Source organism: Drosophila mauritiana, chromosome 3R (assembly GCF_004382145.1).
Source record: "Drosophila mauritiana strain mau12 chromosome 3R, ASM438214v1, whole genome shotgun sequence".
In the NCBI taxonomy this organism is placed as follows: Eukaryota; Metazoa; Arthropoda; class Insecta; order Diptera; family Drosophilidae; genus Drosophila; species Drosophila mauritiana.
Window position 1 is genome coordinate 17,737,044 of NC_046670.1, and position 27,187 is coordinate 17,764,230.

At 46.0% G+C, this 27,187-nt stretch overlaps 5 protein-coding genes across 17 annotated transcripts in view; 2 read left to right on the forward strand and 3 right to left on the reverse strand.

Annotated features, from left to right (window-relative positions):
• LOC117146122 (maternal protein pumilio) overlaps positions 1-8,610 on the forward strand; it is a 168,944-nt gene extending 160,334 nt beyond the window's left edge. For 8 of the 9 annotated variants that reach the window (XM_033312120.1, XM_033312119.1, XM_033312122.1 and 5 more), the window contains 3 exons: positions 4,715-5,992; positions 6,069-6,237; positions 6,307-8,610. In XM_033312120.1, coding sequence (XP_033168011.1) covers positions 4,715-5,992; positions 6,069-6,237; positions 6,307-6,799 — 1,940 coding nt within the window. In that variant the 3' untranslated portion in view covers positions 6,800-8,610. The remainder of the gene's footprint in view (positions 1-4,714; positions 5,993-6,068; positions 6,238-6,306) is intronic. The other variant, XM_033312121.1, reaches the window with a different exon arrangement.
• A 1,565-nt stretch (positions 8,611-10,175) lies between these two features.
• On the reverse strand, positions 10,176-12,554 carry LOC117146125 (adenosine deaminase-like protein). The gene is made up of 2 exons (XM_033312130.1): positions 10,399-12,554; positions 10,176-10,309 (listed from the first exon to the last, which is right to left on the reverse strand). Exon 1 carries the CDS (start codon positions 12,524-12,526, stop codon positions 11,513-11,515), a length of 1,014 nt encoding a protein of 337 aa, XP_033168021.1. The 5' UTR covers positions 12,527-12,554; the 3' UTR covers positions 10,176-10,309; positions 10,399-11,512.
• A 124-nt stretch (positions 12,555-12,678) lies between these two features.
• LOC117142351 (protein Red) lies at positions 12,679-14,628 on the forward strand. The gene is made up of 2 exons (XM_033306274.1): positions 12,679-14,359; positions 14,425-14,628. The coding sequence occupies exons 1-2, from the start codon at positions 12,776-12,778 to the stop codon at positions 14,512-14,514; spliced, it is 1,674 nt and encodes a 557-aa protein (XP_033162165.1). The 5' UTR covers positions 12,679-12,775; the 3' UTR covers positions 14,515-14,628.
• On the reverse strand, positions 14,518-25,244 carry LOC117142350 (jmjC domain-containing histone demethylation protein 1). Of its 5 annotated transcripts, none has more exons than XM_033306271.1 (6): positions 25,160-25,244; positions 23,971-24,206; positions 19,665-19,825; positions 18,035-19,413; positions 17,219-17,973; positions 14,518-17,164 (listed from the first exon to the last, which is right to left on the reverse strand). In XM_033306271.1, the coding sequence occupies exons 2-6, from the start codon at positions 24,112-24,114 to the stop codon at positions 15,560-15,562; spliced, it is 4,044 nt and encodes a 1,347-aa protein (XP_033162162.1). In that variant the 5' UTR covers positions 24,115-24,206; positions 25,160-25,244; the 3' UTR covers positions 14,518-15,559. The 5 variants fall into 5 exon arrangements, with proteins under 5 accessions (XP_033162162.1, XP_033162161.1, XP_033162164.1 ...); XM_033306270.1 differs by having other exon boundaries at positions 25,108-25,225; XM_033306273.1 differs by lacking the exon at positions 25,160-25,244 and adding an exon at positions 24,334-24,458.
• Positions 25,245-25,618: 374 nt separating this feature from the next.
• LOC117146016 lies at positions 25,619-26,937 on the reverse strand. The gene is made up of 2 exons (XM_033311942.1): positions 26,631-26,937; positions 25,619-26,571 (listed from the first exon to the last, which is right to left on the reverse strand). Exons 1-2 carry the CDS (start codon positions 26,795-26,797, stop codon positions 26,016-26,018), a joined length of 723 nt encoding a protein of 240 aa, XP_033167833.1. The 5' UTR covers positions 26,798-26,937; the 3' UTR covers positions 25,619-26,015.
• Positions 26,938-27,187: the final 250 nt, after the last annotated feature.

A 27,187-nucleotide genomic window follows, 5' to 3' on the forward strand; every position in this document is an offset into this window, starting at 1 on the left:
AATTCATTTTGCCTCATATGGCAGTTTAATGAAGTTTCCAGTTTTCTCTTCTTGCACACTGTTGTTTCACATGACGTATGAGTGATTACGTATTTTATATATTTTTCGTTTTTTTGTTTTCCACACTGCTTTTATCACTGAAATTGTTTTCAACGTTGCAATTTTAAGCACGGGCTTTAAGAGCTGCGATCTGCAAAAGTCCTCCGGTTAAGTAATCCATTTCGGATTTCGAGTGGCTGGGGAAAACTCAATCGAACGCAATCCGTTCTCGAGACCGCAAGTCAAGCCCTGACATGCTTTGCCCCGAGCACCGTGATGATGCCAGGTGATTAGGCTAAGGGTCTCTCGAGTAGTGTGCCACATTCGCAGATTCACATGTGCCGCTCTACTACCAATTTGGATTAGTTGCACTGAGGGAAAAGCGTGCGGATGATAAGACATTAAATGCCTATTCAAATCGGGAAGGAAACGATGCTAGGTGCATTGAATATTTGATTATATTTAATATTTATTGATCGATTATACATTTGCAAATATAAATTTGATGGCATTTTTGGCCCGAGTGTAACCATTTCCACTTGCGCATTCGCATCTCAATTACAATTAGCACATGGCGCCCACAGTTTGTCCTCCGCTGGCACAAATCCCCACTAACAAGTGCAGGCGGCATGTTATCCAGGCAGGAGGCCACCTCATCAGCAGCCCACTCATTATGTTGTGCAATCGATGTTGTACAGTGAACACCCTTGCTACCCTCTTTCTAGCCGACTATCTGTCTGTCTGCCAGTCTGACTGTCTCTGACTGTGTGCAATGTCAAAAAGGCTTTTTAATGGAGATTATATTGTTTTAAGTGGCTGACTGTAGGCTGGCGAGGGGGCGGAGGGGCGGTAAGAAGAGACACGGGCCCAGGGTGGCAAGTTGGATATCAGTTGAACGAATCCCCTTCTGCGTCAGAGACAAGCTGCAATTACAAACGTTAATGCGCCTTGGCCGGGCACGAAGAAGGGTGGCATGTGACTGCTGGGTTCCAGGACCAGGCCAGGATTGTCAAGAGAGGGGGGAGGGGGCGGGGCAGAGGCTGAAGCAGAAAGCAGCTTGACTTTGCAACCGCCATACCCATTTTGGGTATTGCCTTGAAAACAATGGGGGGGCAGCACAGAAGCGGCAGCAGCAGCAGAAGCAATAGCAGCAGGAACATCCTCCTTTGCCTGCTAAATTATTATGTACACCTTTCGCATGTTGGCAACATGTGATTGCATCACACAGGGGTGCTGGAAAAGTGAAAGGCAACCCATCGAATGCAACGCCCAGCCAACGAAACCACTCTGCATACAATGCAGCACATTGTTCGTCCTGCCAGCCAGCTGCTTTATCCTTCAGCTCCCTGCCTCTGCTCCTCCTTCTCCTGCAGCTTCTCCTCCTGCAGCTCCACCTCCTCCCTTCTGCGGCAGCCTTTTGTGCAAATGAATTCGTTTATTTTGTAAAATGTCAATTGCTATGCTGGCTTACAGGGCGGAGGAGCAGCAGGGGCGGCCTCCCTGCTTGGATCACATGCAGCACACGGATGACACTTGCTGCGGTGTCGGGAAGTGTTGGCGTGGCGGTCGTGTGTGCACTTTACGCTTAATGAAAGTCTCAATGATGTGTGCCACACGGCGTATGCGTGACGCAAATCAAATTCTACTGCTGTACAGATCGATGTAACAGTGTCAATCCACAAGAACTCTTGTTAATTAACACTTTAGCTTTGTAGCTTAGCTGCATAAAACTTCATTATATTAAAACTTAATTGTAATTACAGCTTTATATATCTATAAATTATCTTTATGAAGATTGATACTTTTGCACTGGAATCGAAGTTTAACTGCATAAAGGCAAACTTTTATCTGTCTACAACAGTTGCTAGAATTTAATTGCCAACTCGCAGTTAAAAGTTCTGGCATTAAACGGGGAAATCCCGAGTGAAATGCTTAGTTTAATGACAGCCAGCGGGGCAAGGCGGCAAAAGTTTGTAATTCTTGCATTTAAATTGCAACTAATTTGGCGCCTCTCTACTTCGCCGAAATTGCAGAAGGGGACAGACTAAATTTCAAATACAGACGGCGGAAAAACACAAACAATTTGCATCGAGGAAAGTGTTTTTTGGGGGGGAGGGGGGTGAGTTTTCCACGACGACTGCGCCTGGCGTATGCTTTCCATCTGCTTATTTTATTTCCTGGCCATGCGTTTGCCTGGTATGGTTTTGGGTTTCGGTTAGGTGCGTGTAGTTGCACAATTTAAAAGGGAATTATTCATGCAATTTGTGCTGCCAACTGCCCCCCAACCCCGCAGCGGGTGGTGGGTGTTTCGTGTTGGTTGGGGGATGCTGGGCGGCATTTGGCAGTGTATATGGGGCCAGCCTTGCCGCTTCCCACTCCCCACTCCCCAATTCCATCCACACCCATCCACTAATTCAGGGCCTGCCCGACGACCGTCTGTCTCAGCTCAAATCAGCTTAGAGTGGGAGCAGCCCTCCATTTGGGAGACACTTTGCCAAATGAAACTGCAGTACACTCAACCAAAGCGTGGTTAGCATCATTCAGTTGCAAATTCAAATAAAATAATGTAAAGATTAAATATTGTATAAAGCTCTGAATATGTTCGAAGTAACAAAGCGAACAAAGAGAGTTGTCATTTATTTTTGAGTTATATTTCATTTATTTCTCGCAGTGCATGTGGATCCATGGCTGCTGCTGATGTGGGCGGTGGGTGGCATTAAAAGACGCCAAGTTTATTGCAGGCGACATTCTGTGGTTTATGCACACGTTCCGCAAATAGAAAGAGAGCGGCCGAGTGGCGCGAAGGAGACGGCACTAGACACTTTGCCTGCCGCTCGTCCTTAGCTTAATGTAATGATTTTATGAATTATAAATGCACACACGTGCACATTATGCACACGTCCCACTCACTCCTATTTGCGTCTCCACAAGGAGGGGCAAAAAAGTGAAAACGCATAAAAACTGCGAGTCATTTAAATGTCGGGAGGAAGGTCGTCAGTGGGCGTGGCTGGAAAACTATTCTCGGCTCGGGCAACTTTGTAAGCGCTGTTAAGTAGGCTATGAAAAAACGGTTTAAGGGGCATTATATGAAATGTAATTAGTGCTGAAGAGCTGCTTCAAAGTAACGGAAACAGAGCCGCGCTTTAATTGCTCAAGAATTGCAGTGGGTTTTAAATGTCTCATTATCCTTGAAATTTAAAGGGATTACTTAAGGAAATAACAAACGTCTTGCAGGCTCAACGTAAAGTAATTATTAATAACAGAGCTCAGCCACTTAAATCGATCTATTAACTTTATTGTTAAAGTAGTTACATACAATTTCCTCGAAAATTGAGACATTTTCCCCAAGTTACTTTAACTATCGATTTCTGCGCTACACTACACACCTGCTAACACTGCTCCACTTTAGTTTTCAGCAACAAACACCAACATTGTGTATTATTTACCAGCCCCATTCCGCAACTTTCAACAAATTGCTTAATAACTCGGTCAACAAATTGCGCACACTGTGTTGACATTAACAACATTCGCCTCGCCTTGCCTCTCCTTTGCCATTACCACCGCTTTCCACCCGCCCCGGAAACCCGGTGGCACCCAATCCCTTATTCACCTGCAGCCAGCTGGGAATTTCGCAACCCTTTCGCGCAGCCGTTGTTGCAATAGTTCCTAAATAACTTAATGTGTCCTGGCCACGCTTATGGCGTATTTACCGCCCTCTCAATACAAATTTGAGCAATTAATCTGCAGTTGGCTCTTACGGACACCAGAGTGCAACAGAATGTGGCAGATTGTGAAAGGAATTTATTATGGCCGAGGGCTTGCAGCCTGAACTTTCGCTCTTCGCTGAGTCGCACATTTCCGGCTCATTGGTCGCAGGGAATTGGGCGACTCAGCCTGCAAATCCCTGAACGTCTCGCTTTCTATTCCCTCTGTACTTTCTCCACTTTCGCCGCTTAGATGGCAAATCAAATGCCAGTGACAGATTACGACATCAATCAAGTTGGCACCGTCTTTCGCCCAGCTACATCCACTCACTGTGGCCGCCCACTTGTATCCTTTTACATATCCTCGCAGATTGCAGGCTGCCTCATGTGCGCGCACCATTAATGCTGTACATTATGGCTTACGGAGATGGATGTCCGCGGGCGGGGGTGGAATGGAAAGAGAGAGAGGGATGTCTATCGTCTGCACTGCAAATGCCAAATGGCTAAGTGACTAAAACTAAGCCAACAGCTGCGCCTCGAAGCGGGCAATTAAGTTTTACAGGCGCATCAAAGCCGCCTCCTCGCTTCTCTCGATTAATTACGGAGCGGCATTGGTGACCGACCGGAAAGGATAATGGCACAGTTGCGTCAGAGAGTTTTATATCTGGGACAACTTCGAGTTTATATCCCGCTGAAGGCTGTGAGCCGGATGGATGAAAATGCGTCAAGCTTTATACGGGGTTTAGATTTTCCATTTCCCGATTGATTGTCACTGCGGCTGTTGACTATGACTGGGTGGTGCTGAACTAAGCAACTAACTAAGGTGCAACTAACATGATTAAGTTCACATGCATGTATCTTACTTTAATCTTTCTAGTTTAAGTCCTGCCATACAAACCATTCATTCTCTTCGATACCTTTACAAATAGCTTACCATTAACTAATGCATTTTTCCTTTGCAATTTTTGCAGGCCTCGCTTTGAACACGAGCTCGTTGACGGGTCGCCGCGACTCCTTCGACCGCAGCACCTCCGCCTTCAGTCCCTCGACCATGGACTACACCAGCAGCGGTGTGGCAGCGGCCGCCAATGCGGTGAACAACACAGTGGCCCAGGCAGCAGCAGCTGCCGCAGCAGCCGCCGCAGCGCGTGGCAAGTGGCCGGGAGCGATGTCGGGAGCGGCAAGCGGAGCCTACGGAGCCCTGGGAGCGGGCAATGCCTCGGCCAGTCCGCTGGGCGCACCAATCACACCGCCGCCATCGGCGCAATCCTGTCTCCTGGGCAGTCGGGCACCTGGAGCCGAGTCCCGCCAGCGGCAGCAGCAGCAACAGCAGCTGGCCGCCGTTGGTCTGCCGGCGACTGCAGCAGCTGCCCAGGCAGCGGTGGCCGCGGCTGCCAACAATATGTTCGGATCCAACAGCTCGATCTTCTCGAATCCCCTGGCCATTCCGGGTACGGCAGCTGTGGCAGCTGCGGCGGCTGCAGCAGCGGCCGCCAACTCGCGTCAGGTGGCTGCCACGGCAGCGGCAGCAGCGGCGGTGGCAGCAGCAGCCGGCGGAGTGGGAGGTGCCCCACAGCCAGGAAGATCTCGCCTTCTCGAGGATTTCCGCAACCAGCGGTATCCAAATCTTCAGCTACGCGATCTCGCTAACCACATTGTGGAGTTCTCACAGGATCAGCACGGCTCGCGGTTTATACAACAGAAGTTGGAGCGGGCCACCGCTGCCGAGAAGCAAATGGTGTTCAGCGAGATCCTGGCTGCAGCCTATAGCCTGATGACCGATGTCTTTGGCAACTATGTCATCCAGAAGTTCTTTGAGTTCGGCACTCCCGAGCAGAAGAACACGCTGGGCATGCAGGTCAAGGGTCATGTGCTGCAGCTGGCGCTGCAAATGTATGGCTGCCGAGTGATCCAGAAGGCTCTGGAGAGCATCTCGCCGGAGCAGCAGCAGGAAATCGTACACGAACTGGACGGACATGTGCTGAAGTGCGTCAAGGATCAGAATGGCAATCATGTGGTGCAAAAGTGCATTGAGTGCGTGGACCCCGTGGCGCTGCAGTTCATCATCAATGCGTTCAAGGGTCAGGTTTACTCGCTGAGCACCCATCCGTATGGATGCCGGGTGATCCAGAGGATCCTCGAGCATTGCACTGCCGAACAGACCACGCCCATTTTGGACGAACTGCACGAGCACACCGAACAGTTGATTCAGGACCAATATGGCAACTACGTAATTCAGCATGTGCTTGGTAAGCTATCACTTGATAATTTAACATACATTTCTTATGGACAAGACATCAACTTACCTTGATATTTGTTTTATAGAACACGGCAAGCAGGAGGATAAGTCGATTCTTATCAACAGCGTGCGCGGCAAAGTTCTGGTGCTATCACAGCACAAGTTCGCCTCAAACGTTGTGGAGAAATGCGTTACCCATGCCACTCGCGGAGAACGCACTGGTCTCATAGACGAGGTCTGCACCTTCAACGACAAGTGAGTGCCCGCCCGGAAATTGAATCCTTTTTAGCTTTAACTTAACCAAAACTAATTTTCACCCCGCAGCGCGTTGCACGTGATGATGAAGGATCAGTATGCCAACTATGTGGTCCAAAAAATGATCGATGTATCGGAGCCGACGCAGCTCAAGAAGCTGATGACTAAGATCCGGCCCCACATGGCCGCCTTGCGCAAGTACACCTACGGCAAGCACATCAATGCCAAGTTGGAGAAGTACTACATGAAGATAACCAATCCCATAACGGTGGGCACAGGAACTGGAGGAGTGCCGGCCTCCTCGTCGGCGGCGGCAGTCAGCAGTGGTGTCACCTCGGCATCGGTAACCGCCTGCACCAGTGGCAGCAGCACCACCACGACCAGCACTACCAACAGCCTGGCCTCACCCACCATTTGCTCGGTGCAGGAGAACGGCAGCGCCATGATTGTGGAGCCCTCCTCCCCGGACGCCTCCGAGTCCTCGTCCTCGGTGGTGTCAGGCGCTGTCAACAGCGGCTTGGGTCCCATTGGACCACCGACCAACGGCAACGTTGTGCTGTAAAGGAAATAACAAATTAAGCCAGGCAGTCAAAGGAAACTTCCTTCTCGAATCGCAGTATAGTTTTTAGGAGCTGTAGAGCTAAACATAAACAACAAGTACATATAAATGTAATCTTATTTATTGGAAAAGCAGCGATAAATGGAGCTGCACTCGAAGATTTGCAAAGAGGATAGTAAAACACTCATGCGCCAAGCTAGAAAAACAAATAGCAAACAAAGAAGCACACTGGCAAGCAAGAAAGCAAAAGAGCTTAACAGCTAAAATTAAAAGAAATTTGTATTTTTACGAACAAAAGTAATAACGTTCTCACGAAAAAAGATTTCAAAATATTTGTAAAATGCGCTCGCATATTTAATTTGTAAAAAAAAGGCATGAACTGCAAAGATGAAAGAAAACAAAAATGCGTAGTAAATCGCGATCAAGAACAAGTAATGAATGTAATGTAAAATGTCAATGAAACAGATTTGTCTGCGTACATTTTCGTTGTAACTTTGTATAAATTAATTATTATATAGCGAGTCTATCTGTAAATGATTAATGTTTCGACTGTAAATTAGTAAGAAGACAACTGAAGAGCCGGCGAGCTGAAAAAAAGAAAGTTAAAAAGCGGGCTGCATGAATTAGCCTACGATTTATAAGTGCAGACAGAGGAACCATTTCTAATATACAAACATATATACGAGGGATAACAGCAGAAGCCGCACTTAGTGTAGAATGTAGAGTAATAATGTTTTTGGAGCCAGCAGCTACCAAGACACAATGAAAACAGAGACACACGAGACACGCCCACGCCCCCTCACGCACACTCGGTTGCATACACCTACAAAATGAACGACTCTTCAGCCCATTCACGTTGCTTTTGCACTATGTAAAAATTTTGTATAAAAAAACCCCAAACAACAAACCATGTAAACCATGTAATTTTCAAATGTTTCACTGTAAAATGTATACATACTTTATTTTGTAAATTTTTTTTAAGTCGCAAGTAACTCATACATATTCTATTCTAAACTTCACGCATGTATTTATAATTTTATACACATTAGCTGGTTACCACTGATCGACGATGTCGTTCAGCTGGTGGCCAGCTAAAAGAACCTGTTAGCCAAGTAAGCCAAAAATGATAATAATTGGATTTTAAAACAGTAACCATCAAAATAAACCAATTTTTTTCCAAAATTTTCCGAGACCCTTTTATGTTTGCTAGCCCACCTTAATGTATAATATATGTATATGTATAAATATGATTTTAATCGACACTATGCTTTCACAACTTCACACTGAACGACATCAGGTGGAGAGTTAACTTTGTTATGTTAGACAGAAAGCGCTTGTTGCTCCCTGCGAAGCTTGAAATGCATTCGCTGTGCGGCATACTAAATAATTAACCAACCCTTCCTTCACGTAAGTGTATAAAATTGTTTTAAAACGTCATCGAAACACTTGTAAATTGCAAACAAAAACTGTATATGTATACATACGAACGAATATTGTAAAAAGTAACAATACCAAGAATTTTGTACATTTTTGATATAAATTTAGATTACTTCGCGACGCCTTATTCCAAATACTAAAATACTGAAAATACTGAAAACGAGAGATGGTAAGAAAATCGAATTTAGACTTTTTTGTCGGTTTCGTCGAAACACACAAAAATCCAATGTAAAACAATTTTTGGAGATCAATGTAAAGTGTATTATGCATATTTTTGTACACACAAATTCGTTGTCGTGTCGTTGTTGTTGTCGTCGTCACCGTCGTCGTTGTCGTTGTCGTATTTTGTATATAACAAGCAAAGGATACCAGTCATTGAACATTTGTAATTTTCTGTACATTTCCCCCCAACACACACATCCATCCATTAACCATTTACCATTACCCATTAATCATTCACCATTCACCATTTACCATTACCCCTAATCCATCCCATTGAACCTGACCACATTGCAACACCCGTATTATCCTGTCTCTGAACAAGTGAGCGCATTTCAAGCGACAGCGCAAGCAGGGCTCGGTATTATTTGTTTGGTACTTTTAGTTATTAACTTGTCAACTGCCTGTCTCTAGAGCGCAATGCACTGATAATTTTAATTTAAATAATCCATAGATGAGCATTGTATTTAGGATTCTCAAGTTCGATACGGAGTGAACAATGCAAGTAGAGATGCTTTCTGTAGGCTAAACACATTGCTACACGCCGTGTACATTTGACGTGTAAAATACACAGGACACCCACACTCACACCGACACGAACACCAACACATCTACACACACACACAGACACAAAGGACACAGCGAGCTGCTTAGCTGTAGTAGTTAGTGTAAGCCAGCGAATCCCTATAAATATTTAAACATATATACACGCATATAGAATTATGTACTACACTTAGTTTTGAACTTGACGTGAAGAAAACGTTTTTAAAAAAAAAGATATAATGTATATGTAAAATACATGTGTAGAGTAGCGGAAGTGCCGTGGCACAGTGAAATTTACACGTATGCTGGCGTATTCTACACACGCCCAGTTTTTACAGTAACAATTTTTTGCACGCATGTAAGACACTTGGGTATACAAGTCGAAAACTAAAAACCTAAAGCGAATTCCACTTAAAAAGGATCAATATTTAACAACCACAACTGTAAACAATAAAACTTAAACTGTACGAAAAACTCCCTGTAAACTTGTAAACGTATAAAGAAGCGAAATGAGCAAGCATTTCTTTGTATGCCAAAGGCAAAAACAAGTGGGTCATTTTGAATTTGCAAAATCAGAAAACCCCTCGGCTATTGGTTTAAAATTTTCGCAAACTAAAGTGTAAAAACAAAATAAAGCCCAATACGATAAAGCCCTATAGATAACCAAGATTTCAAGTAAATATAAAGCATACCGCAGAAGCAAAAATTTGTAAAATTTTTTCGACAGCAGAACCTTGTAAACTAAGCTAAGGACATAAATAAACCATTTGTAATTTGTTGTAAAAAGAAAAGAAAGAATGAAAGAAGGAAGGATGGCGGAAATTAAAAGGCATGGCATGTGCTAGAGCTGGCGTCAAGTAAAACTATAAATTATATATAAATATAAATATATATTAAAGCATATACATACATATAAATATAAATAAACAGTAATTAATTAATTACGAGAATATTTTGTAGTTACACACTCGAACACACGGAGAAATTCAAGTATACAAACACAGAGCGAAACCTTTAGTTTTGTAAACCGCGAGCGATTGGCACAAGTTAAATAACTACAATTTGGACAGCATTGCATTCGAGCATTTGATTTAACAATGCATTAGATTTTTATGTTTATTATTATTATACAAAATACGATTAATGCTAATTTCTTTGTGAAAAAAATAAAACAAGTTTATTATGTAGCAAAAAGAAAACGTTTTATTTCTCAATTCGACCCGATTTAATTGTCTCTTCCTCACACCAAAATGCACACACCCACACATAGTTTCAACTAATTGGCTTCAATGGAAGGCTGCGATGACTACAAATCTGAAATCAAAATTGATATTAATACGGCATGCAATTAACGAGAATAGCATTACATTGAAAATAAATATAGATAAATAATATACACGTACCATAACCTATAGCCCTTCCAAATCCGCAGAAAATGGCACAACAACCAAAAGAGCGCAAGTTCGAGGCATTTTATACGGCGCATTTTTTATATATGTGCAGGCTAGCTGTCTATATGATATTACCCAAAAATGGTCGACTTTTATAATGAGCCAGTAAGTAAACAAGACATATTTTTTTATAAGCCTTGGCAAGCTAAACTTTTACCAGGCCGTACATTTTAACAAAATTATACATACTTAAAAGCAAGAATACCAAAACCTTATGCCCGAACTCCTAAATAAAGTCGAATACAACAGCAAAATCCATACCATACCATTTTCAACTAGTAGAATTTTTCCAAATTGTAGAAATGTAAACCTTTATATAAATATATAGATTTGTAATTGAACTCTCTAGTTGGGGTAAAAACACTTCTATACGATATAAATAAACTCCTAAGTCGGTCGTTCCTTGAAGCTCGGCATATGGAATGAACTGGATACAGTAGTAAAACTCATGTAGAAACACAGCAGTAAGCAGAAACCAAACTAAAAGTATAAAATATAGATAAACTGTATATAGGGAATACCAGGCAGGCAAACCAATTCAACTGAAAGCTAATCTGCAGGCTTGGGTAAGTGGATGAAGTGGGCCTACTATAAAGATGTCTTCACCCAAAAAGTTTGTTTCAAAATGTGCTATTAAACAGATTAAACGGATTCCGATCTTTTAAGTCTTATCTTGGTTTCTTTAGATTTCGATCGTCCACTTCACTTGGTGCAGTTTAACAGCCCGCTATTGACCAAAGCTTGTACTCCATTGTATTTTGAATGCCTAAACCCCAACTAAGCCACACAGAACGGCAGAAACGAGAACATAAAGTAATGAAAAGAAAACTTGAATTCAATTATGAATGATATTAAACGAGAAAAACATAAAAACTTATTAGCCACATATGTACGTACGAAGGATGAACATAACTAATGAACAAACTTGTAACTAAATACTTCTACATATTGAATAAAAAGAATGATATTAAAAGGTAAAACACAATTTTTGACAAATAAGGATCAGGTTGGTATATGGTGTTACATACAAGCCCCATTTATTTGAATTAGGGCAGTCACAGTTTATTTATTTGGCGTATATGACTGCGTAGTTTTCCACCCTATCCGTCATCTGTATTTGCTCCTGTTCGCTGGCGAATGAATGATGCACTGCCTCCAAGGTCAAATCGATGCATTGCTCACGGGTTAGACCGAAAGTTTCGGCAGCAATCAGAAACTCCTTTGTCAATGTGGTATCAAAAACGCCGCTGTCGTCCGTGCAGATAACCTTGGGTGCATCTGCCTCCATTATTCTTTTCAAGTGGTGCTCCTCCAAGCTTGGCACTGTTCCCGACTTAACATTACTGGTGAGGCAGCATTCAATGGCTATACTTCGTTGTTTAAGTTGCTCAATGTCCTCGGGAGTAAGAAAAGTTCCATGTCCACAGCGGGACATTCCAAACTGCAGCATTTCCTTCACCTCCGATGGATTCTCGATCTCGGCACAGTGTATAGCTAATTTCAGACCCGTATCTCGGGCCTGTGCAAGAATAGGAGCAAAGTCTGAAAACCGCCCCTTGCCTGGATTACCGCTTAGATCGATGCCTAAGATAAGATTTGGATGAGCCTGTGCCAACTCCACAGCCAGGGAAACTGTTTCCTCAGCCACGTCCACTGGTTCCGCTCGATTGATGGAGGGCAGTAGTTTGACTGTTATCTCTGGATACGTTTCGCTAGCTTCCTTGATTGCATCGATCACGGTCTGCAGGTAATCCCTGCGTGAATAGTTTTCGTTCGCCTTGGGAGTGGTCCTCAGTTCTACATACTGGACGTTGTCCTCAGCGAAATCCCGAACAGCCAGCTCTGTGGCAAATCGCAGACCATCCCGGGTGGAGGTCAACTCATGCACAAAAGCAAACTTCTCGAAGCATGCATCCATATCCTTTTCAAACTGACTGAAGCGCGCGCACAACTTCAGGAAATCTTCAGAGGAGTTTCCATACAATCGCTCGCCAAGATCACATAGGCTTTTGATGCCCAAGGAACCGTTGAGGTGAGCATGGAGCTCCACTTTGGGCAAACCTTTTAGAAACTGCTCCATTTGTAGTTTAACAATAATAAGAACACATTATGAGAAACAGTGATGAAAAATGTGGAATCGATTTTCAAATATACGTAATTAAACGGAAAAAACGCTAAAAACGCTAATCGTCCATCACTATAAACATGTTATCGATTACAGTAGGGAGAAAAATCGAAAACACAGTCAACCCTGGCAGGGAAAACCAAGAAGAAGCACAGTTTGTAAATATAGATTTTCTCAGCGAGTTTTCTTTGAATTTTCTTCGCCATGTCGGATGCCCACTTGGAAGCACCGCCTTCGGTGCGACTGACCAACGATGACTTTCGCAAGCTGCTAGCGACGCCCCGAGCTCCTCCTCCTGGCTCAGGGACGAGCAGCACCTCCGCTGGAGGATCTCTGGCCACTGCTACCTTTGCCACGCCATCCACCGCCCCCGGGGCGACAGGATTGAGTGGTGAAAAGAAGAAGGGTCAGAGCAGCAGCGAGCGGAATGATCTGCGGCGCAAGAAAAAGAACTTCTATGCGGCGCTCAAGAAGCAGGAGGATGTTAAGCTGCAAGAGCTGTCCGAGAAGTATAGGGACCGAGCACGAGAACGACGTGATGGTGCCAATCCAGATTACGTGAACGTGAGCACGCCGGGACACGGAAGCAACACCAATACGTATCGAGCCGTAGCGCCAGATATGAAATCCGGAATCGATGCCCAGGAACGTAGAAGACGTATCATTCAGGAGTCCAAGTTCTTGGGTGGTGACATCCAGCATACGCATTTGGTGAAGGGTCTTGATTACGCCCTTCTGCAGAAAGTGCGCTCCGAGCTGCACTCCAAGGAAGCGGAGGAGGAGGAGATTGCCGCCGCCGTTGAAAGGGAAAAGCTCGCCGAAGAAGCTGCCGCCGCCGAGCAATTGGAAGCGGAGCGCCGCGAGTCGGAGGATATTAATGCAATCAACGGTGCTCTGGCGCGCAATATTTACAATCTAGTGCAGGCAAGGCGTTCTAAAGAAATTCCCCGCAATGAGCTATTTGCTCCAGGACGGATGGCCTATGTGATCGACCTGGATGACGAGCTAGGGGAGTCGGATATTCCAACCACACTGAAGCGCTCCAAGTTCGAGGTGCCGGTGTCACAAGAGGATGTGGCCACGCTGACCACCAATGACATTGTGATCAACAAGCTGTCCCAAATCCTGAGCTATCTACGTGCCGGTGGTCGCAACAAGAAGAACAAAAAGCGCGACAAGGACAAACCGCTGTTCTACGAAAAGGAGGTGGAAAATCTTCGTGGATCGTCTAGCAATGGTGGCTCCAGTCGGCACGCCACCTCGTCCTCATCGAACATGGAAGGGAAATCAGCTCCCCTGGGCGATAATATCTACGACGATATAGGGGACTACCAACCCACTGCCACGCGAGCTGACCGAAACCGCCAGGAGCAAGGCAAGCCCGCCCCCTCATACTTTGGAGACGGCCCGCCGGAGGCATCAGAGGAGCCGATCATATCCAGTATTCCCCCGCCACCCAAGATATCCAAGGCCATGGCCGCACGGTTCGCTGAACCCGAGGGCTACGCAGAATGCTATCCCGGGCTGGAGGAGATGAACGACGCCATCGACGACTCGGACGATGAGGTGGATTACACCAAGATGGATTTGGGCAATAAAAAGGGGCCCATTGGACGCTGGGACTTTGACACGCAGGAGGAGTACTCCGACTACATGAGCACGAAGGAGGCGCTGCCCAAGGCTGCCTTCCAGTACGGCGTCAAGATGCAGGACGGTCGCAAGACGCGCAAGAACAAAACCGAGAAGAACGAGAAGGCCGAGCTCGATAGGGAGTGGCAGAAGATTCAGGTATGCATATCCCAAAGCATTCGGCGATGATCAATACAAAATATTTATTTTTGTTTACCATTTAGACAATCATTCAAAAGCGAAAACTGCCAAAGGACGGTGGAGGCGGCGGTGGTGGTGGCGATGAACCCGATTACAAATCCGCAAAGTACTAGAAATTCTTGAAACATTATTCTATATTTGTAATGTAATTCTGTAAAACATTAAATATAAGTATGCTCGTACTTGTATTAATCTTACATGCTCTCAAATATATTTTAGCAACGTTATCACTAATTTAACTGCTACTGGAGTGGGGGGCTAGGGGGAGGGTCCTTCGGGAGCTTGGCAGGTTGACTTATCGACTATGTGCGGCAATAGCGCTGGTACAGTGGGATTCAGAACTGTAAGACCGCTGGCGCAACGCGAGTTTAATTTGCATCGAGTAAGGCCAAATGTTGGGGTACTTAAAAAGGTTCGACAATCAAATAAAATCGTTCTCTATAAATGGTTGCATTGCTCTTACAGTCCCGAAACGCACTGCTTGTGATTCTCAGTTGCTGTGCGAGCTGCATCTACTTAAGCTGGATGGGTGCACCTAGTGCTGCTCTCTAACATGTAACGTTTCCTGCATGCTTAGAAATATGACACTGATTAAATGTAATTACCTTCGCGGGAATGCTATTCTTAATCACTACGCTAAGTCCGAGTGTGAGGATGGTGGGGCGACTTGTATAAAATGGGGATCCGTACGTTTGGTATCTTTTAGCTTCGGAAAACCGAAGTTCAGCCCTTCACACTGCCAAGAGTGGTTTGAGGAAATGGGGAAAACAAAGGTGGAAATGATCAAATAGAAGAATATGTGTAGTTTAAGTTACCTAGCTTGAAAATATTGCAGCGATTTCCCATCTAAACATGCCATTAGATTAGATAAAAGTATTAAAACCGTAAACATGGATTGATCTTCGAAAAAAGACATTTTTGAGATTCTCAGAAGGTATCGGAAAAGCAGACCTGAACCTGAATATGAGCTGAGCCCTATCCTGACTAGCTTAGCATTTAAGAATATAACCACACGCAATGCAAAGGGCCCGACGACACTCTTTGGCTTGCATTCCGGCAATGGATTAGGGGTACATGGTACTGGATTGGGGCTTAGAAAGTGTGCTGTCCTAGTGTATATGATTAAGATGTAATGGACCTCCTCCAGCTGCCAGTGGCTCAGTCGTGGTGCCAGCTTCGGGTTGCTGTCGTCGAGTTCCTCCGCCTTCGCTCTACCAGCTTGATGTCTCTGACGCACAGATCATGCTTGGAGTTGCTTGCAAAGCGAATCACCGATTGGGTGCTCACCTGGGGCACATGGCGCAGGTCCAGCCAGATGAGGCCTTCGCACTTGGCCAGGTGCTCCAGAGCGTTCTCAGACACGAGCCTGCAGGCGCTCAGATTAAGCTCCGTGAGACGAGCGATGGCTGTGGTGGAGGTTCCTATTTGTGCCACGCCCGCATCCGTGATACGTTGGCAGGAGGAAAGATCCAGATGCCGCAGATACGGTAACGACTGCGTGATATAGCGCACAGCCACATCGGAGATATCTGTTCCCGCCAGCTTCATTACTTTGAGATCCCTTAGACGCGTCTTCGAGTCACTTAAGCCAGGTCGCGAATCCTTTGGAGGCGAAAGGATGTCCCTTATTGCAGCATCGTTCAATCCTCTCACAAAGCTGAGATCCAGAGTTTGAAGCGGTGGACAAAGGCAGGTGTGCAGTGCCAGCACTGCCTGGATGGGGCAGTTTTGCAGCGAGAGATTCTTGAGCGCCGGGAGGCGAGCCACCAGCCACGCCAACTGCCTCTTGGCAATCTGCGTCCAGTCTAAAATGAGATGCTCCGGCTGCCTGCGCACAATCGCTGTCAAAAGTGATGCTGACATCTTGTGCTCCGAGCAATTCATTTTCTTCCACAAATCGGGATCGACCGCTGCGTTCGACCATACCTTGCATACTGAGCAACAGGTGACCAGCGTGTCCTGCGGAAGGTAACGAAATATGATCTTCAGCACAGTTGGGTCCAACGCCAGGTTTTGTGTTGAACTGTGGTGCTGATTGCCCAAGCCGTTTAAGCCGCTCAATCCTCCGTTATTGGTTCCTCGCTCGCCGTTGCCAGCTCCACAGGAGTTTACACCGCTTTGATTGCTGCCATTGCTGATTCCGTTGGTGGCGGATGCGCTTCCTCCATTTCCACTGGACGAAGACGAGCCGGTTCCACTTGCTGGCCGCACGACATATTGGGGTTTCTTGAGGACTCGGGTCGACGAGTTCAGCATTTGCTGGGCCAGCTGTGATCGTATTGAGTTCTTCTTGCGGGAACCACCTCCGCCGCCACTGCCGCTCCACTGATTAGTGGATATATTTGCAGTTCCTGCACCACCAGCTCCCTCCGCCGAAGAGCCACATGGAGCATCATTACTCTCGTGCATGCTGCTACTAACGCTCGTTCCGTCGTCGCTCTTGCGCCGCTTTCCTACTTTGGAGTCGCCGCCAATGGCATTTGGTGAGATGCCGGGCGATGGGGTGTCGCAGCTATTATTTCGCTCCGTTTTAACCTCCAGCTGATGGTGGCGCTTCATTCCGTGTTTCCAATGTGTCATGTGGCCACTGACAGTTCCCGATTCCATTTCCGACTCACTGGTGAAGACAAAGTCATTATACTGGCCCACCGGGGGCGGCAGCAATGCATTTCCATCCGCGTGGCCTTCGGCGCCTCCTGGACCATGGGAAACAGAAACGCGACGTACTTCGGAGGACTTTTGCCGTGCCCGAAAATGGCGAGGCTGTACAATAAAGGTTGGATTAGTAAGTTTCACATGTGTTGATTACCATCGTACCTTATAGTCATAGTTTTTGCCGGAGCGGCAGCAGCTGGGACACTCCCAACTGTTTGGCAGATCTTCATTTACGATTCCCTTGGCGTCCGCCGCGTCCTCTGTGCCATCTAACTGCGAGAGAGCACAGTCCGGGTGGGCGATCTCGTAGCACACGGAACACTCCATTAGAGCGGAGGGCCCATCGGCGGAAGCCAGTTGCTTGGTCTGCGGAGAGACTGGTGTCTGACGCCATCCATCCAGATGGCAGTAAACACACTGCGCTGTAACCGGCAGCATTGGCGATAGACACTGCCGCATCATGCACGTTTGCTTGGCCCGACCAGGTCCACCAAACTTAACCATATCCATACAGAAGGGACAGGTGCCGCAGTCAGAGCGCTGGCAGGCGGCACAGTTCTTGCAGCGCGTCCTGCGACGTCTTGGTTGTCCGGTACCGGTCAGATTTGGAGACAGTTTGGCGCCACCCCCTTCTGGAGAATGGCAATTGTCCACGTTGAGAATTCCTCCAACTTGTCCTCCTTCAATGTAGCTGGAGCTGGTGGCAATCACACTAATAGCGCCACCTGTGACTGGGCCCACCCCTCCGCCGGTAGGACTATGGCTGCTTCCCACCACCGTTGATCCTCCCACTCCTGCAACTGGACCGCCTCCTCCAGAGCTGCTGCTTGCAGCGGCTGCCACCAACGCGGTGGCCAAATGCATCTTCTTGGGTGGGCGATACTTAAGCGTATCGGTGGGAAGGGCAAAGGTGGCCTCTGTAAAATAAGAACAGTATTACTCCTTCTGTGCAAAACAAATAAACATTTTATGACGCACCTGGCTGTGATCCGTGCCCGCCAACTGATACTCCGCTACCGTTCTCCAATTGCTCCTTCTTCATAACTCCGTTACTGTACTCGACTCCAGCCCCCATTCCGATGGCTGATCCCACTCCAGTGGATTGAGACGTATCCGATTCGGCCTCCCTGGCTCTGCCCGCCTCCAATTGCTGTTGTTCCCGTATTACCTCTGCATTCTTGCGTGCAATTTCCTGCTTTATCTCCTGTTTCACGCGTGTGCGATCATACAACAAGAAGGGTGGCTGCGATCCTGGTGGCGACTTTAACACTGACACACCAGTAATCGCGAGATCTTGCTGATCCTTGCAGTGACGCTCGACCAACGATCGGACGTCTTTGATCAGGGCCACAGGATCCAGAACCAGGCTGGGCACATTTTTCTTCTGCGGCGGCAGATCGTACAAATACATAACGATCTCCTTTAGTCCAAAGAGCTCATGGTGCGTAAGATGGGTATGCGGACGGGCAGCCATTTCATCCTCGCTCAACGAGGCCTCACCTTCCAGGTGTGAGTGGCCCAGTAGCGTGTGAACATAGCGAGCAAGGACGTACCACAGCATCTCCGTGAAGAAGGGGTACCGGAACTTCTGGGGCACTTTCGTGCTATCCTCAACACTAGCGGTTTTAAGTTGCTTCACTATTCCGAAGGAGTGTAGGAAATTTCCTCCAAATACGAGGGATTGGGTGGGCGTGTACACTGCGTGTATCCAGCCGGTGGGTATGAAGAAGGTGTTCCCCGCCGTTAAATAAACCCTGGCACATTTCTCCACTGTATCTCCAAAGAAAATGTCGGCCTGTTTGCCAGAGAGAACCCACTTTTCATACAACTGCAGATTACGGTCGGTGGGTGGAATTAGCCAAAATACTTTGCTCCCTCTTAAGATGTGATACCAAACGGAAGTCCCGCCGAAGTCAATGTGAAAATCCGTGTAGCAGTTCTTCACTGACATCAGGCAGTATTTCTGCACCTTCGGGTACATCATGCCGCCCAGCAGATTGGTGCCCTCCCGCTGGGCGTCCTTCAGCTGCTTGGGCCAGACCACATCCACCCAGTCGATCTGGCGCACGATCTCCGGACTCTGAACGAACCTGTCCAGGCGGGTGTGCGAGAACTCCAGCGAGATCACGTTTAGCAGACGGTCCTTCTGCGGACTGTCATAGTACTGCTGCCACTCCTTCATGGTCATCTGCAGGTTCTTCTGCGTGTTCACGTCCATGACGTCGAGGAGTCGCCTGGATCCCACGCACAGTCGCACATCGTTCACGGTGAACTCCTGCGGATCGGGCATTCGTAAACCCAAGCCCGCTTTGTCCCGGAATAACAGCGGGATGTTGAAGCCGTGCTGTTGGAGGAAACTGCATGGAGCAACAAAAACCCAATAGATGTTTAGGATTAACTATCAACATAAATCTGTGTGTAAATCAAATCTATTCAAAATAGACATAAACAAATTAATCTCTGCATGACGATCTCATTCTAGTAGGTATACTATATCCGTCGTTTAATGTAGGTCATAAAACAACGCGAAACATATCCGTTGCATGGCAAACCGATAATCACCGCCGATTAGCAAGCGATAAATACTGCAAAAGCTTGAGATACTTACGCTACGGTGAGATCGCATCCGCGCATCTCGCGCACCATTCCCGCCTGCGCGAACTTTGAAGATTCGAGCTTCTCGGCAACGCTGAATCCCCGCGTCCCCTCGCCGTCCTCGTCGCCCAGCGACCATTCCTCCAGGTAGAGCTTGCGCTGCTTCCTCTCGCGCTGCAAAAAGAAAGAAGAGAGTCAGATTCGGTTGATGTTGAGTTCGAGTGAGTGAAGTACTAAAAATACACCGACTAAACGGAAGGCGCTGCCTCTGCCGCTGCCTCCGCCAGCGACTCTGCTGACGCCATCGATGTGATTCACTTGTCACTCTCTTCACCACGGTGATTTGCTTCTCGGACCCACCCGCTCACTCTCCCAGCGACCCTCGCCTTCACTTTCTCCAGTCGCTTGGAGGACTCTCCCGCCTCTGTAATTTCGATTTCATTTGCTCGCCGATAGGGATGTCAATATTTTGAAAACTATCGTTTAGTTTTGGAAAAAATGTATTTTCAAATATACACCATATCCATTATATTTTATCTTGTTATCACATCAAAAAGTAAAAAAAAAAATTATTTAAATGGTTTTATTTTATTTTAGAAATTTTTTAAGAATTTTATTGTTTGTAAGACAACGAAATTCATTCGAGATTTAAAGAGAATAAATAGATTGAACAGACAAGCTTATTTTGATTGATTTATATATTAATCACCTGGTGGGGCCAAATGGGTTCAAATTTGTGAGCGTGAGATTTCCTAACAACTATAACCGACGAACCTCATTAGAGAGGGAGTCTCTCGAGAGAGATACGGAGAGTCAAACAAATTTAGAGAGAGCGACTAAATGGGAGAGCATCGATGACAAGAGCGAGCAAACAAAAATCTATTTAAGCAACATGCTATGCCCACATTTTTTCAATCGGCAATTTTCGGTCACGCCGCTAGTACGTTCGATGTCCAAATAAAAGTCGAAAATAATACGCATATTTTGTGGGGGTGCTTGAAAATTCGAAAATATGTTGATTGTCTTAGGATCGATTTGATGTTTTCACAAATTTTTGACAATGGTTGATGAGTTTTTACCGAAAGCATGTCCGTTTTCCATTAGATTTGAACGTTTTATTTGCGTTTCCCGGCAGTTTACATACATATGTATATAGGCAATTATTGCATGGTAACCATTTGGTGGTTCCACTATTTACCCAGAAAACCATGCGGTTTATAATGTCTTGATTATTTTAGTAACTTACAAGTAGTTGGTGCTTACTTATATAAATGGGGTTCTTAAGGTAAACACTTGCTTGCTTCAAAATGCTTTCAATTATGCCTTTCCGCCCCATATTTGTTTCCTTCAATACTAGTCTCGGTAGGGTAGGCTTTTCCGTATCACCCAAAGGGGTGGCAGGCCTGCTTGACAGAGGGCAACGGGATTCGCGTTGTCCACCACGACCTGCTCCGCTCTTGGTCTCTCGCTCGCTCCCCTGTTGCTGTTGCTGTCTCCCTCCAGTGCGCATGCACTTTGCATGCGAATGCTGTGTTGATTCTTTTTCCTGCTTTATTTTCTGCACTGGTGGTGGTGCATCGCCGGCAGAGAAGCAAAGAATCTGAGAGATTGAGAGATGCGATGGGGATTGAGATGAGAGACTGTTGCTCCAAGGAACAACAAATTCGGAATACGAAATACGGAATGCATTGCCATGTCTCCTGCTTTGAGTTTATTTTGGCCGCTGCGAGTGAGGCGGCAGGGGCACGTGGAGAGGGATTGGCCAGGGGGTGGTGGGAGCGGTGAGTCTTGCAACGAAAAATCTATAAACATGGATGCGCTTGCCCTCGTTTGTGTTTGTGCTTGTTTGTATCCGCGCGCGTTTGTGTGTGTGTGGCATATCCTTTTTAAGCGGCTTGCCCCACAGAAATGTTGAAACTTGTTTGGCATGTTCTAAACGATTTTTAGTGACTTTTCATTGTGGCCACGCTGTTGCTGCCGCGCGACTGTCGTTGTTTTTTCCTCGGCTCAAAAGCTTGTTTTGGTGTCTGGCCGATTAACAATCGGCAGGTAAGAGAAGCAACAAAAACAACGATAGGCGCAAAAGCACACTGAAAAAACAGCAGGTTTAAATATTTGTTTGTTCATTTCACGCGACGTACTTTTAAGGCATTCAAATTATATTAAGATCTTTACTTTTGTATTACAATACATTCTAGTATTTTCGATATTCTACTTTTGGATGGGAATGTTTTCACTTGACATTTTAAATTATCTATTAAATCAGATTTTTCGTTCCGTGTAAGAGAGGAATCAACAACAACATCGACAGCCGCGACCACATAAAAAGTTGCGTGTAAGACAGAAAACCAAAATCCAAATCCAGTCAAGTGGTTTCGGATTCTTGCTGTGGTGGCGTCACCTTCGCCCCACCACCCCCCAACCAATCCCCCGCCCATCAGGTGGCCACCTGGGCACCCTAATGTATTCTATTTAAGGTGCTAATTGCGGACCCTTATCTGCCATGTGCTCAGCGTGCTCCTCCTTCCGCTAGCCACCTATAATTCTCCGCGTTAGTCACCATAATGAGAGTTCGCCCTTCCACTCCCCAGCAATCCATACATTTTTAATGGGCGCTCGCTCCCCCCGCCTGCTTCCCTGCTTTCCACTTCAGTATGCATAGATACCCAGTGGGAAATAGGCTGCACTAGCGACTGCTCAGATACCCTGCAGTGTGAATTAATTACGTTTCTGTGACGGGAGGTAATCTTAATGTTGTTATTTGGTTAGATTGTTTCCTAAAGAGATAGGACAATTCAATAGTTTGATTTTCAGACTTCATGGTTCTGTTGAGATGGTCACGTGTTACATGAGGTCATGATCAAGTGAGTATGAACATGTTACTCCCAAAAGGATGACATGGATACCCCTTGATGGTAGGGTATAATTTCGTGCATCAGGGGGGGAGGAGAATTCCGTCGACAAGTGCCGGGCGGGAATTCTTCGTCACCGCTCGCAGCGAACGGATGGCAAGGCGACGAGCGCCAGCAGCTGCTGATCCAATTTTGGTGCTAATCAAATGCGCAGGCCGAGGAAACTGTGAACGTGAACTTTGCAAGTTGGCTGACGATATGAAATCACCGAAGCACCCCCCTTGAAGCAAAACTGCCGCCACGGATATCCACGCCCACGTATCACTTTTCTGCACTTAAACAAAACTAAACTGACGCGAAGTGGGGCTGAGGATTAACGTTCTACACAAGAAATTGCATTGCATTCTATATATTAAATTTCAGATATAAATTGATTCGAAAGGTATTTGGTTTGACTTTTTGTTCTCTGTGTAAAGCAGTGTCAACGTCAGCACTACTCCCGTTCTTCCTCTCTCGCTTCGTCTTCCTCACCGTATGTAAATATGTTGGGCAACAACAACGCAACAATGCCCTGTTATCTACGATATGGAATAGAAACCGAAGCAGAAACACACCACACACAAACCCACCAGCACCCTCGCGCACACATATGCTCGCTCACAAGCGCACACGCACACACACACACACCAGCGGCAAATTGAAAACGAAATGCGAGGCAAACAACAACAATGGCAATAATAGCCAGAAGAAGAGAATAACAAACAGCGAATATGGCAAATAAAGCTCATTGCTTTCGGTCATGCGGCCTCAGTTGAGCTCCAATGCTCAACGGGCGCAAAGGAAAATTAAAAAGACAGCGGAAAAGAAAAATAAAACAAGAGTAGTGGGCGAGAGAGGCAGGGGGCGGGGCGGTTGGGTGAGAATGCATTTTATTTCCACCGATTAATGATGAGTTTTACGTTCGCTTCCACAACCAATTTGCTATCTCTCGCTCGCACTCTTTGCATTCGCTGATCATCAAGTTATTAGGGCTCGGCACGGCGGGCTTATCATTCAAGCATACAGGTGAATTTCCGTATGGCGAACCACCCACATGGGCGGCTAAGTAGTGCCGGCTTATAACTTAGGAAAACGTACGTAATTGAGCAGCTATCCGCCTTCTGTTGACTTTTAAAGTAACTTGAGTCAACTATAGATATCTTTCCTAATGAGGGCTTAGTTAACTGATTATTCCGGGTTATCAGAGCACTGAATTAATAAATTTGAACATCTGGCAACAAACAAAAATAAATTTCCACTTATTTTTCGGTCTTACACAGCTGGTACTGCTAGTTCGTTTTATCGAGTGAAACTTAACAGATGCACTCTAGGGAAGTACGACTGTAGGTTGCCGTGGCTTTATCGGTTATTGATAGTGGTGGAACCGGGAGGGGGAGGGGTTAAAATTGGGGGTGCGGCGGTACTTACCAGTTGACGCCGCTGCACGCCTTTTGCATTTGGACTGAGATTGCCGTTGCCGTTGTTGTTGTTGCCGCTGTTGTTGCCGCCGCTGCTATTGTTGTTGCTATTGCTCTTGGCAGGCGACGACCCCGTTTCAACGGCAGTGGACATCGCTGCCTCTTATTTTATACTTTTTTGTTAACGCTTTATAGTTGCAGCTCGTTTCTGGTTCCACTCGACGGACTCTATTGGCCAGACTCAAGCTGGAAAATCACAAAATCTCAGATGTAGATGATGCGTCAGACGTTTACGTTTACATTTACATTTAGTGGCGTTTTCAAGCTAAATTGCAATCCGTCGCCGCACCAACAAACTAATTACGCTTATTACTTCACACAAATTGAACGGCCAGCGCACGCACACACACCCACACACAAACGGTCCGACACGCGACGCGGAGCAGCGCACAGGCACAAGCTCACTCACACACGATTGGCCGACCAATGAGAGGGAGCACAAGAGGTTGGAGCCCAAGAGCTCGGAGCACAAGAAACCCACCAGCCAGAAGCTGAAGCAGCAGCAGAGGCCCAGCCGGCAAACTCACCACGCGGCAAGTACAGTGGCTCACCGGCCGAAGGGGGGATGGCCCCCAACGCGTGTGCCGCTGCCCCGGGGCTCCACCACTGCACGGCAAAGAGAGCGAGAGCCGCGAAGAAAGCGGAAAAACAAACCAGAGTGGTGAGTTCGGCTCCGGCGACGCGTACTCGCGATACTCCCTCTCATTCGTGCATCGGTCAACGTGATGTTTTGCCATTCAACACACAAAAAACGCTCACTTATCACGCTCCACGTATATTCGCCACTTTCCCATGAACTTGTAATAAGAATTCTAAATTTGCACTTCGCCTCGTATCTAGTTTTTGTCAGATTTCCGCCGCTGCGGATGCGATTTGAGTGCTCTATGTGGTGGTGGCTCTGCCGTTCGCCTTGCTTTTGTTCTGATTCGGCTTCTCATTCTCCGAATTACAATCTTTTCGCTTGCGCCATGAAGTAAATTATAATTATAATTCATACGCTGTCAGTGTGGGGGCCTTTCACTAAACTTTTCACAGCACCAAAAACGCACACACCCTTTTACACGTGTGTATTTTTAATAATAATTACCAAATAAACACTTTTTTATATGGATATCTGGAATATCCGAACTCGGACGTACTCGATTTTTTTCCGTACGCGAATCGCTGAAAAATTCAGCAGCGCTACGATCCGACCTCTCTGCTGGTTTTTTCAATATGACGGCAGTTGGCCAACACCGATGTGTCAGTGGGACCGCCCTGTCCGAAAATACCAAATACCAAAGTTCAATATTAAACCATTTTAAACAGCAATCAACTAGTTCCTTTAACGGAAAACTAGCTCGGCAAAATTAAAAAATATATAAATGTTATAAATGGTGTGCTTAAAAAATCGGATTTCAGGGTTCATAATTTTATGTCTATATTGAATTTTGCGGCATTTGTAATATATAAAAATAAATATTTGAATATAAATATATATAAAAAACAAGATCATACAAAGTTTTGCTTACAAAGTTTTATTTATTATTTTTTTATCAATTGAAAAAAATACGTATCTTTCTAGGTTTAGTAGCCAGCAAATAAAGGTCAATTCTGCAAACGCAATGTAAAGTACATATATTTTAAACAATATGGTAGATAGATTCAGCTCGTTCGATCCACTTTACTGCAGAAACTCATATATTGTAAACAGTGCTTATAAATTGATGTAAAAAGTATAATGAATTAGTTAATCGTAGAAAAACTGTTCTTAAGCCAGGTGTTCGTTTGACGTCCGCCGTTGAGTCTCTCAAAAGTCATCTGTACTCGACTCACTTGCTTCAAATAACGAATATTCCAGAACATTCCAGATTGAATCACATACATCTATCTATTTTCAATAGTAATACAAAATAAGGAGACGGAGTATTCTTGCATGCTAACTGGGTTCTTACGGTTACGGACATACAAATCTACAATTTAATTCTTATGGTTTAGGTTTTTATATGGCTATCGCTACAGGTCTTCGTCCATGTGCTCCTGCTCAGACTTGTTTAGGTTCACGCTGCACGTGTTGTTGTTCTCAAAGAACTCCAGATCGTCGTCGTAGTCGTCCAGTTCCTGGACCGCCGGTGCCGCAGCCATGGGTGCCACTATTTGGGTCGACACCATCTTGGCTCCCGGCATCGGCATCTGCAGTGGCGACGGTTGCCAAGGCACCAAGGCGGTGCAGGGACGCGGTATGGCCTTGATCAGCCATTCCGGTGGTATTACAGGTGGAGCGGAACCGGGACCCGATCCCGGCTTGAGGCCATCACAAATCACAATGCGATTGGCATTGCGCAGTTTCTGCTCCAGCTCCATGGCCGCCATTTGATAGGCAGGATTGGGGTGATGGGTCTTCCCGGTGCTAGTAGACGGTATATCATCCGTGGCTAGTCCGCCCGTAACGTTGGCCACGCTATTGTTGTTGCTAACAGCGGTGGAGGCGGCTACATTGATCTTCGGATCCAGCGATAGACCGCTGAAATGCTGGGTGATCCTCTCCTCGGTTATAAGCATTTTGGGTGGCCTGCAATGAGTTCTGTGGTTAGTATTTTATGGGGATGTTGTGTTAGGGATATAGCTTACAGCACTGAGGGTGCCGGCTGCTCCGATTTTCGTTTGTGCTGCCATTTTACCAGGTCATTCTCCACCGAATTGCCGAAGGTGCTGCAGCTCCCGAATCCGAAGTCCATGATTCCGCCCGGAGGAGGCGCATTGAATGGGAACGACTTCCGCTTGCTCTGGGGCTTCATCGCCAGTCTGTGGGCATCAGAGATCCGGCGGCGTGGGCAATAGTTATGCAAAGGAATGGTGTTCAAAATTGCAATGGTGATTGGATTTGCGACTTCTTGTTTTCCTTTTCACTGCAGTGTGGCCAGATGTCGTTGGTATAAATAAACCAAAAAAGATACATCATCACTTGCACTGCTAAGCCACACTCAAAGGTTAAACGTTAAATTTACAAAAGTATCAGATTATTTATTTTAACTGTACGTGCGCAACAGTATCTTCGTTTTATTTTAGGTTATTGAGAAATATGCAATTTGTCTACCTTAGAAATATTTAAGAGTAAGGCCAATTTCGAAATTTCGAACTCGAAAGGTACTAAAAAATACCAGTTTTAAGAAGCATAAAAAGGTCTG